The sequence below is a fragment of the Oncorhynchus masou genome, chromosome 6 (genome assembly GCF_036934945.1).
Source record: "Oncorhynchus masou masou isolate Uvic2021 chromosome 6, UVic_Omas_1.1, whole genome shotgun sequence".
NCBI lineage: Eukaryota > Metazoa > Chordata > Actinopteri > Salmoniformes > Salmonidae > Oncorhynchus > Oncorhynchus masou.
In genome coordinates this window covers 16,849,902-16,862,095 of record NC_088217.1, presented here as the reverse complement: position 1 = coordinate 16,862,095, position 12,194 = coordinate 16,849,902, and the positions used below count along the sequence as shown (strand labels likewise).

Here is a 12,194-nt window from a genome sequence, read left to right as displayed (position 1 = left end):
CGCCTGCAATATCAGTTCTGTTATACTAACAGACAGTATTTTGACCATTTTGGAAACTTTAGAGTGTTTTCTATCCAATACTAATAAAAATATGCATATATTAGCAACTGAGACTGAGGAGCTGGCCGTTTACAATGGGCACCTTTCCATCCAAGCTACTCAATACTGCCCCTGCAGCCATAAAAAATTCAAGAAGGATTTTTAAGACTTGAGACAATTGAGACATGAATTGTGTATGTGTATTGTGTATTGTGTATGTGTATTTCATGCTCAACAGTTTCTGTGTGTATCAAGAATGGTCCACCACCCAAAGGACATCCAGCCAACTTGATACACCTGTGGGAAGCATTGGAGTCAACATGGGCCAACATCCCTGTGGAACACTTTCGACACCTTGTATGGTCCAATGAATTGAGGCTGTTCTGAGGGCAAAAATGGGGGGGGATGAAACTTAATATTAGCAAGGTGTTCCTAATGTTTGGTATACTCAGTGTAAATAATAATGGGATAACTATTGTTATCACTGGTTTTCTCACAAATTCATCATAGGTCGGTCCAAAGAGGTTTAGTGTGGTAAAGTTAGCCATTCCAAACAAGAGGTGCAGGGAAATAGTTTGTGAAAGTTGGCCAAAGTTAGCTAACATATTCAATTAGTTTTGTTTAGCCCTGCTGAGAAGTATGCCCATATCCAGCTATTTTGGGGTTTGGCTGACCACATATGTATAAACTATGCAGCAACCATTATAAATATGCTTTTATGGGCAAAACCAGAGGAATGCCAATGCATTCTCAGATTAAAAACTCTTAAATTATTTTCTTCTTCATTCACTCCAGTCTTTCATTATTTTCTTAATTTTATGTGTTTGTTTCTTTTTTCCAATTAAAACATTTTCCCTATTTTTTACAATGTCATGAAGTTGTAAGCTGGACTGTCACAGTAGTAGGAAGTAAATTTTAAATATACAGTACCAGTCAAAGCTTTGGACACACCCATTCATTCCAGGGTTCTTCATTGTTTTTACTATTTTCTACATTGTTAAATAATAGTGAAGACATCAAATCTATGAAATAACACATATGGAATCATGTTGTAACCAAAAAAGTGTCAACCAAATTAAAATATATTTTATATTTGAGATTCTTCAAAGTAGCCACCCTTTGCCTTGATGACAGCTTTGAACACTCTTGGCATTCTCTCAACCAGCTTCATGAGGTAGTCACCTGGAAGGCATTTCAGTTAACAGGTGTGTCTTGTTAAAAGTTCATTTGTGGAATTTCTTTCCTTTTTAATGCGTTTGAGCCAATCAGTTCAAGAACTTTGAAAGTTTCTTCAATACAGTTGCAAAAACCATCAAGCGCTATGATGAAACTGGCTCTCATGAGGACCCAGAGTTACCTTTGTTGCAGAGGATAAGTTTTAGAGTTACCAGCCTCTGAAATCAGCAATGAACTGCACCTCAGATTTCACCTCACAGAGTTCAAGTAACAGACACATCTCAAAATCAACTGTTCAGAAAACTCAATCTGTTCAGAGGGAAACTGTCTCCATGAGAAACATCACTTAACCAACTGGCCTAGTCAGCAGAACCCAGAAGATGGTTAAGAATTGCTGCAAGGAATAGCACAAAAAACCAAGAGATACTCAAAAACAAAAACAGAATTCCAAAGAGACACCAAGAACAAGAAGAGACTGGGTGCTAACATACAAACACAGAGCACAGAACTGGGCCAAGAAAAACACAGGTGCAAATAAAATGGACATTCAAAAAGCACAAGCATCTAGTGACCAAAACCCGGAACAACCCTGGCCAAATCCTGACATTCATGGTGGAAAATCTGCAAGAAACACGAGAAATGGACATTTGGTCTGTCTGATGAGTCCAAATTAGAGATTTTTGGATCCAACCACCATGTCTTTGTGTGACGCAGAGTAGTTGAACGGATGATCTCCACATGCGTTGTTCCCACCGTGAAGCATGGAGGAGGAGGTGTGATGGTGTGGGGGTGATTTGCTTGTGACACTGTCAATGATTTATTTAGAATTCAAGGCACACATAACCAGTATGGCTACCACAGCATTCTGCAGTGATACGCCATCCCACCTAGTGTGCACTTAGTGGGACTTTTTCAACAGGACAATGACCCAAACACACTTTCAGGCTGTGTAAAGGCTATTTGACCAAGAAGAAGAGTGATGGAGTGCGGCATCAGATGACCTGGCCTCCACAATCACCCGAACTCAACCCAATTGAGATGGTTTTGGGATGAGTTAGACCACACAGTGAAGGAAAAGTAGCCAACAAGTGCTCAGCATATGTGGGAACTCCTTCAAGACTGTTGGACAAGCATTCCAGGTGACTACCTTATGAACTTAGTTGAGAGAATACAAAGCTGTCATCAAGGATAAGGGTGGCTACTTTGAAGAACCTAAAATCTAAAATGTCAATACATTTGGTTACTACATGATTCCATATGTGTTATTTCATAGTTGCGATGAATTCACTATTATTCGACAATGTAGAAAATAGATTTAAGAAAAACAACAACAAAAAACTTAAATGTGTAGGTGTGTCCAAACTTTTAACTGGTACTGTATGCTTTTCATTAGATGCATGCAAAAAAACAGGGGAAATAAGGAACCGAGCGAATGAAAGCATGAGAGAAGAGGGAGGAGAGTAGGAAAGAGAGGATGGGGGTGTGGATGTAGGCAGGGTCTTGGAGGCCTGCCTGCGAAAGAGAGAGAGAGGATAGTTGTGTAGGGGGAGTATTAGTTCTCCGGTTCATTCTACCCGAGTCACTCTCTCTGTATCTCAGCTCAGTCTCCTCTCGCTCTCTCTTTTCAATTCCTTTTAACTCCTCCATCAGCAGTCATGAGTTACAGACCGTCCAGCAGCCACACCTCTTTCCAACGCTCTGCGCCCGTGTCCTCCTACCGGGCCGCCAGCACCTATGGCGGGGCCGGAGGCCAGGGCACCCGCATTTCCTCCACAGCCTACGGGGGCCTCCGCAGCGGTGCCCCGGCCAGCTCCTCCTCCTACTCCACATCCTCCTTTAAGGTGAGCGGCGGTGGTATGGGCATGGGTGGTGGCATGGGCGCCGCTATGGGTTTGGGCATGGGTGGTTTGATCAAGACGACGGCGGCAGGTGGTGGCGGTGGTCACGTCATGGGAAACGAGAAGGGGGCCATGCAGAACCTGAACGACCGTCTGGCCAACTACCTGGAGACGGTGAGGAACCTGGAGCAGGCCAACGGACAGCTGGAGATGAAGATCCGAGAGGCCCTGGAGAAGGGAGGACCAGACGCCCGCGACTACAGCAAGTACAGCCCTATACTGGACGACCTGCGCAAGAAGGTGGGGGTGTGAATGAGAAAGAGAGAGAGCAATATGGGGTGTCTTGATGAATAGTATTACATTCAAACAAATAATAATACAGTATCATTACAAGAGTGATAGAGACAAAGAGAGAGTGACAGAGAGAGAGAGGGAGAGAGAGAGAGGGTTGTTGATAATGTGTGTAGAAAAGGGCTTACGGTGAGGAATTTGTTTTGTCTTTTGTTGCTTTAGATACGTGTGTTCATAGATAATCCTTATTTGATTAACCTATAAATCAAAATATCCATGTAATGTCACCACTGTTGCAACTTTTCTGTGAACTAAAACCCATATGGTATGAGAGATGTCCCTCCAAGAATTAATTTAAGCATAGTGAAAATTATTTATTCACCCATTTATACTTTGCTTCTCACTCTTTCTGTCTTCACTTCAACATTTCTGTGATGAACCCTGCTTTGTAACAACTGCCTTATAAAATGTCCTAACAACTGAATAGAGGGTGGGGCCGGATGGGGCAGATATCCCCTTTCCTTCCCCCTCCTTCCCTAGTTCCCTCACTCCTCAAACTGGTCAAATAGTTCCTCAATTGAATCCTTTGGTGGAAGCAGTGAATCATCATCAAAAAACTGACCAAAACCCATAAACAATGTTCCAAGATTGTTTCCAACTCACCAGGTCACTCTCCTTGGTTACTCTGGGGCGTAGTGTGGTGTGGGAGGGACCAGCAATGTGAACCAGATGTGGTGTGACAACACACAAAAAGAATCCCCTGTGAGATTTGAAACACATGGTGGGTGTGCTGGTTGTATAACCATTAAAGCTCCACACAGCACAGTCAAAGTCTCTGTAAACTACTCACATCACAGTCAAAGATCTCTAAGAATTTCAACAAGATCTCATGAATTCCTGGCAAAAACAGACTTTTGTCCAAAAGAATTCAGAGGCCCTCTATAGTTTATGATGGCACTTTTATGATGAATGTTAGCCTTGTTCCACTTGCCGGACACATAAATGGACAAGAGGTTCCTTTTTTGTGTGATTCACACCAGAATGCCATGGTAGAAACACACAGATCTTTTTTTTTGGGGGGGACGACTCTCTTTATGGTTTTGTGGGGGACAGGAAGCCCCGCCTTTGTCTTTTAACAATGAAAATTGAGAACAGATTCAGCCCTAGAGAGAGAACTCATTTTCCTGTTCTTCCGTTTGTGGTTCCTCTTTTTTCTTAGAGACATGTGACGGTAACCATAGATTCATTTGTGATTCACTCAACCTGCAGTTTCAATATCACTCCCCTGAGAGTCTTAGATTTAAAATGGTGGTGATGAGCAGCAGATCCCGTGATCTGTTTTAGTTCTTCTTTTTTATTGCCAGCTCATCTGTGTATGACACACACAATTATGGTTAGAATTAAGAAGTAAGTGGGGGAAAACATACAGGCCTACAGCTTTCCTCTATAACTGACATGGATTCAAAAGTCATGTTAAGTAAAGCATCATAATGCTCACATCATCTGCAAAATTGTCCTCCAAAAGATTTAGTCTGTTATTGTCATGTATTCATTAGCATTAACAATCTTTTTCTCCAATAGGTCTTTGATGCGACAGCGGACAATGCTAGCCTTGTGCTCCAAATCGATAATGCCCGCTTAGCTGCAGATGACTTCAAAGTAAAGTGAGTTTTCCACTGTAAATTGCATCTTTCTGCACACTGGTTGAGCCACAACTTTGTATACAATGCAAGGGTTCATTTGCGATTTTGTAGATCGTCGCTCTGTCAAAAAAAATCAACTGATCTGTTTAATTTCATACTGTACTTGTGCTTCTCACAAATTCAATTGGTTATAACTCACTATACACAATTAGGTAGTGTATCCGCCATTCAGTTCAAGGAAGAACTCTCAAGAGTTTGAGATATCCCAGACCCATAAGTCTAGTGCCTGTACTGGTATGCAGTCTTATCTAATCTCTCATAATTAATCTGTCATATTGGCATCTTCATGTAAATGTCTGATGTGCTTATAAATTTTCCCTCCCAAAATTCTATTTTTATATTTTTACCCCTTTTTCTCCCCAATTTCGTGGTATCCAATTGGTATTTACAGTCTTGTCTCAGCACTGCAACTCCCGTACAGACTCTGGAGAGGCGAAGGTCGAGAGTTACGAGTTCTCCGAAACACAAACAAACTAAGCCGCACTGCTTCTTGACCCAATGCCCACTTAACGCGGAAGCCAGCCATAACAATGTCTTGGAGGAAACACCATACACCTGGCAACCTTGTCAGCGTGCACTGCGCCCATCCCACCACAGGAGTCACTAGTGCGCAATGGGACAATGACATCCCTACAAGCGGTCGCGGCCGCGGCCGGCTACGACAGAGCCTGGACTCAAATCCAGAATCTCTAGTCACACAGCTAGCACTGCGATGCAGTGCCTTAGACCACTGCACCACTCAAGAGGCCTCCCTCCCCAAATTCTAATGATAATAAAAAGGAGGGAGAGAATCAAAATTGACTTCAGATTAGTGTCTGAGTCAACACATTTTGGTTGAGCAACTGACTAGATATCAATTTTCCCTTTCATAGTGAACTGAAACACGGCAGCCATTTTGTGCCTTCACCCCATCATTTCGAGACCTTGGTTCAAGGTTCAATCTGGCATTTTTGTCAAAAATGAGATAGTCACATAAATGATCTTAAGAAGGTTCTTCAGATGATTGTGAAGTAAAATATTTAAATTAAATAAACTACTGTACATTTTAAATGAAAAAAAATGGAAAACTAGAAACGTATATCTGCATAAACCCATTTTAACTTGGCGCTATATGGTTTTATCTGCAATCCAATCACACGCCTGAATAAATACAAATGAACCAATCAGAACGCATGTCTTTGCCATGTCCCTCTAAGTACGATCTAGGCTAGTTTAGCCAACAATAATGGCAACAACAAAAAACACTGTCAAAAATCTTAAAGTAAATGATGTTGTTGCATCATTGTTCAGTGATGACAGTAATTTCTCTGTTGATCATGATACATTTCTTAATGTATATTATGATGTGTTCTGACTGTCTTGCAATGGCGAAATTGTAGTTTAGATATTGGGGGGACGGACGAACAGTAGACGACTTCTTGGGTATGACACTCCAAGCTTGGCACACCTGTATTTGGGGTGTTTCTCCCATTCTTCTCTGCAGATCCTCTCAAGCTCTGTCAGGTTGGATGGGGTCTCTCCAGAGATGTTCAATCGGGTTCAAGTCTGGGATCTGGCTGGGCCACTCAAGGACATTCAGAGACCTGTCCCAAAGCCAATCCTGCGTTGTCTTGGCTGTGTGCTTAGGGTCATTGTCGTGTTGGAAAGTAAACATTTGCCCCAGTCTGAGGTCCTAAGCACTCTGGAGCAGATTTTCATGAAGGATCTCTCTGTACTTTTACTTTTTTTATCTTTGCCTCGATCCTGACTAGTCTCCCAGTCCCTGCCGCTGAAAAACATCCCCACAGCATAATGTTGCCACCATCATGCTTCACCGTAGGGATGGTGCCAGATTTCCTCCAGATTTGACGCTTGGCATTCAGGACAGAGTTCAATCTTGGTTTCATCAGACCAGAGAATCTTGTTTCTCATGGCCTGAGAGTCATTTAGGTACCTTTTGGCAAACTCTAAGCAGGCTGACATGTGCCTTTTACTGAAGAATGGCTTCCGTCTGGCCACTCTACCATAAAGGCCTGATTGGTAGAGTGCTACAGAGATGGTTGTTCTTCTGGAAGGTTCTCGCATCTCCACAGAAAAACTCTGGAGCTCTGTCAGAGTGACCATCAGGTTGTTGGTCACCTCCCTGACCAAGACCCTTCTCCACTGATTTCTCAGTTTGGCTGTGTGGCCAGCTCTAGGAAGAGTCTTGGTGGTTCCAACCTTCTATTTAAGAATTATGCAGGCCACTGTGCTTATGGGGACCTTCAATGCTGCAGAAATGTTTAGTATCCTTCCCCAGATCTGTGCCTCAACACAATCCTGTCTCGGAGCTCTCGGACAATTCCATCGACCTCATGCTTGGTTTTTGCCCTCACATGCACTGTCAGCTGTGGGACCTTATATAGACAGGTGTGTGCCTTTCCAAATCATGTCCAATCTATTGAATTTCCGTGAATGTAGAAATGAATTCCGGTCTGGACTGCACCAAAGCAAACCGCTCAAAAAGTGTCAGCGTTGTTCCATGCATGCTGAGGTGCCTGTAGTGTTGCCTGAAATTGAATTGTATGAATGCCCTTCTATGCGGTAAGCCTACCATTTGTAAAACACCAAAAAAAGGACTACGACTGATCGTGCTTACTGGGGTGTCGCCTACCATGTCGGCCAGCAATGGAATTGTATGAATGCCCATTCATGTGGTAGGCCCACCATTTGTCAAAGATGCCGTTGCATTGGCTTTATTAGTCCTGTTTCCTGTGACTAATTCATTTGGCTATTTAAGCTCTGAATATCAGTGACCCAACTTTAGGAGTTATCGTAAGCCTGTTTGTAATGTGTTTACACAGTTGGAAATGCAGAACTATTTAATTTTTCGCTATGATCAGCTTATCAAAAATGTACGGATACAAACTTGAAACCACTGATCATGACAATGAGGTGAAACACCAGGACAAAAGTTGTGATTGTCAATTCCATATTGTCCATTTTACTTTTACCTATCCTGTTTTTAGGATGTGTTGTTTGTTAACATGACAGCGCATTTTTATTTGATTGGGTGCAGTTTAGGTTAGGTTACTTGATCGGAGAAACCTGCAGTATGTAAAAAGTGTCCGTCTCATTACATCGTCATACATTTTATCTCCAGCTGGTAAGATTTACGGTAAGATTTGAATGGAGGAAGCTGATCCGAGCGCAGTGCTCCCTTTCTTTCGATCCTACCAGTATCGACACATGCTCCAACGACTCACTTTGCAGCCATTGTCTCTGTGTGGTGTTTTGGGAAACGTATGTTACATCTTTGGCCATTGTAAGAAAGGTGCATCATTAAAACACACGTAAGTTCCATCGCTATCGGGAATCCGGGCCCTGTTCTCCCAACCCAGTGGCAATATCACCCATGCTGTCTTAGTATTATTCTATCATTTATGTATTCAAATAGTTACACTTTTTTTTTAACTGAACATGTCAAATTCAGAAGTGTCAGATAGAGCCTTAATGGCTGAATCCAGATTGAAATGTCAGAGCCACAAGGTTATATCTGCTATTGAACCCCCATAAAAAATTATTTAGAAATGTCTAAGGATTTTTATACTCCGCACTTTAGGTACTTTTAAGGTGAGGGTTGTGAAAGAAGACTTCACTACAGAGCAGTTCAGAGATCTGGGATGTGAAAACTTTGTTGCTTAATATCTCAGAACAATCCCAAGGTCACAATTTCCAACTATTTCATGTCAACAAGGAGTGTAGTGACAGTCTCCCTATGCCCACAGGTTTGAATCTGAGAATGGCATTCGCCAGTCAGTGGAGGCAGACATTGCCGGGCTGAAGAAGGTCATCGATGACACCAACATGGGCAGGATGAACGCAGAGAGTGAGATCGAGGCCGTGAAGGAGGAGCTCATCTTCCTCAGGAAGAACCATGACAATGTGAGCTATAGTATTAATATTGGATATCCACATCAAATTATAATTTTAAAATTAATATTTGTATTGTATTTGAATAGGTTGAAGACTAATATTATTATTGGAAGCGTCTCATGGGGGGGATTCTCAAGACTTAACATGCTCAATTTGAGCTACTCCAGGTAGCGACATTGCAGGCTAGCTCAGTGCTGCCCCCTCTCATTGATTATCTCAAATTGAAGGCATACTGAGGTACTGCAGGCGGCCGGTAGCAATTTGAATATCCTTATAACTTCTTCTGTGTGCGATTTTAAAATAGTTGGTTCAAGGACATACATTTGGTGTGATAGAAGCAAATATTGGTACCATGACCATCTTCTGAAAAAAAAATGTTTATACAAATATTGCCAACGAAGATTGCCATTTTCCCATTCACTATAATGGGGATCCTGCTTTTCGAAAAAAAAAACAGCCTGCAGTACCTTGGTCGGCCTTTAACTTCATGGCTTCAATGAGACGTGGCAGTTGTTCTCCCCTGATTGAGATTGAATGTCAAACAATTGAATATTTGCATGAAATAAAACATTTCCAGACTAGATTTATGAATGATATAATCCAGGAAGAATGATGATAATGTGATAACAAAATCAGACTAACCTCATCGCTAGCTATGAACTTTTCACAGTTGGTTAATTTTGGAATGCCTTACTATTTCTCATGTCTCTGTCCCTCTCTCTACCCCTTCCCTTCTTCCCTCTCTCCAACAGGAAGTGATGGAGATGAGGAACCAGATCACTCAGTCGGGGGTGCAGGTGGACGTGGACGCCCCCAAGGGTCAGGACATGTCACTGGTCATGGAGGAGATGAGGGCCAAGTACGAGAAGATGGCTCTGAAGAACGCAGAGGACCTCAAAGTGTGGCACGAAAACCAGGTTTGCCCATCCTATCTTTACAGTATTCAGGAAAGAAGGATGGATATGTTCTTATCATAACTTCAGACATACTAACATTACACACCACAAGTACAGGTTTGGCTGGGGTAAGAATAAATAAGAATTTGTTCTTAAATTACTTGCCTATTTAAATAAAGGTTTAATAAAATAAAATAAGTTAATTAAAAATAAAGCCTATAATACTTTTTGATCCGCAATTGGAATTTAAATGGACTACCTCACACCCACAGGCCAATATAAAAATGTGTATTTGCAAAAAGTGTAGCTTTCCAATAAAATCTTTTTGTTGCTTTTTGTTTTGTTGCACAAACCAGTATCATATCTGGGTAGTATAGTCACACAACAAAAGCCTGAACTACAAAACATGAATTCACCTCTCAAGTTGATTCACCTTCTCTCCCTTTCTCCCTCCCTCCCTCCCTCCCTCCCTCCCTCCCTCCCTCCCTCCCTCCCTCCCTCCCTCCCTCCCTCCTTCCCATCTCTCTCCCATCTCTCTCCCTTTGTGCTGTGGTATAGATCTCAGACGTGCAGGTGCAGGTATCACAGAACACAGAGGCCCTGCAGGGGGCCCAGGTTGAGATGAGTGACCTACATAGACAGCTACAGACCCTCGAGATTGAGCTGGCGTCCCAAAAAAGCTTGGTAAGATATTCTTTCAATATGATGATAACATATTTCAGTTAAATTCCTATATTTTCCAGAGCAGAAATGGAACTGATAGTAACCCCAGTATGTCCTCTATGTACAACAGATGAGGCTGGTGGGAGGAGCTATGGGTGGATGTGCTCATTGTAAGGGCTGGAATGGAATTCATGGAATGGTATCAAACACATCCAACAAATGGAAAACACATTTGACTCCATTCCGTGTATTCCGTTCCAGTCAATACAATGAGCCTGTCCTCCTATAGCGCCGCTCACCATACCTTAGCCATACACTCCATATCTCCAAATTCCAACATTCTAATAATCCCAATGTCATTCAACAACATTCCCAAAATTATCCTGTTATTTCAAACAGAAATCCTCCTTAGAGGACACCTTGCATAACGTGGAGATGCGTTCCAACATGGAGGTGGAGAAGTACAATGACATCCTCATCCGTTTGGAAGGCGAGCTGACCAACCTGCGGGGCAACATCCAGCATCAGGGCCAGGAGTATGAGGCGCTGCTCAACATGAAGATGAAGCTGGAGGCCGAGATCGCCACCTACAGGAGCCTGCTCGATGGAGGGGACTTCAAGTGAGTGGACGAGGGGAGTAGACCAATTAGATAGGCATAAGCATTATGTTCATAGCTCCACCTTCCACCTTGATAGGCCAGGTGGAAAATACTTGGAAGTTGTGACAAAGTCAAATGGCAGAAACACGAAATGATTTTGGACACATCTGCAGCAAGTAGGCCTTGTATGAATGAAATATAGTACTTTGGAGCTTGAAGCAGAGCTGCCATATCTGTCTGCGCCATCTTACTAATGTGAGTGGATGAGGTAGTTTGACGCCATCTACAGTATAAATCAGGTATAGCATAATTGTTTGTCCTGTTAATGAATGAATGTCCTGTTTTTTAATACCTATTTTTTTCTATTCCAGGCTCCAAGACGCTATGGATGAACTGAAACCCTAAGGGAATGACGCGGGACAAAAGTGATGACCAAGTGTAAACTTCATGGAGAGAAATACCCACAGACACAGAGGAGTCAAACCCATCAACCCATGTCATAAAAATAAATCCTTGATGCAATGGTTTATCATTTAACATGTTGTTTCTCATCTAACCACTGCACCGAGCCCATTTTTTAATTTTACCTTTATTTAACTAGGCAAGTCAGTTAAGAATGAATTCTTATTTTCAATGACAGCCTAGGAACACTGGGTTAACTGACTTGTTCAGGGGATGAACAACAGAATATTACCTTGTCACACATCTATCTCCTAGCTCAGAGATTTGATCTTGCAACCTTTCAGTTCCTAGTCCAACACTCTAACCACTAGGCTACCTGCCAACTCATTAAACTGAGCCTATTGAACTGAGCCTATTGAACTGAGCCCATTGAACCGGGCCCATTGCAAGATTTTAGGAAAGCTTAAAATGTATCTTCTTTATGTGATGGATAGAAAACTGTAATTCCCTTTTTAAAATATGATTTATTTTTTATAGTACGAAGCACGGGCAATCAAAAAGTCCCAAACTCACAAACACCCCTTGTGTAGCAATATAATAAATACAAGAAAAGCTACAAAAAACTCAAAGCCATCATCACACATGATGCATGACATAGTGTAGGGTTAGTAACAGAAAAAGACAAAAATGATT

General features: G+C 42.1%; 1 protein-coding gene across 1 annotated transcript; it reads left to right on the top strand.

Annotated features, from left to right (window-relative positions):
- The first annotated feature begins 2,761 nt into the window (after nucleotides 1-2,761).
- LOC135541426 (keratin, type I cytoskeletal 18-like) lies at nucleotides 2,762-11,636 on the top strand. Its single transcript, XM_064967675.1, has 7 exons — nucleotides 2,762-3,353; nucleotides 4,926-5,008; nucleotides 8,794-8,950; nucleotides 9,694-9,858; nucleotides 10,396-10,521; nucleotides 10,900-11,120; nucleotides 11,471-11,636. The coding sequence occupies exons 1-7, from the start codon at nucleotides 2,871-2,873 to the stop codon at nucleotides 11,502-11,504; spliced, it is 1,269 nt and encodes a 422-aa protein (XP_064823747.1). The 5' UTR covers nucleotides 2,762-2,870; the 3' UTR covers nucleotides 11,505-11,636.
- The last annotated feature ends 558 nt before the right edge of the window (nucleotides 11,637-12,194 follow it).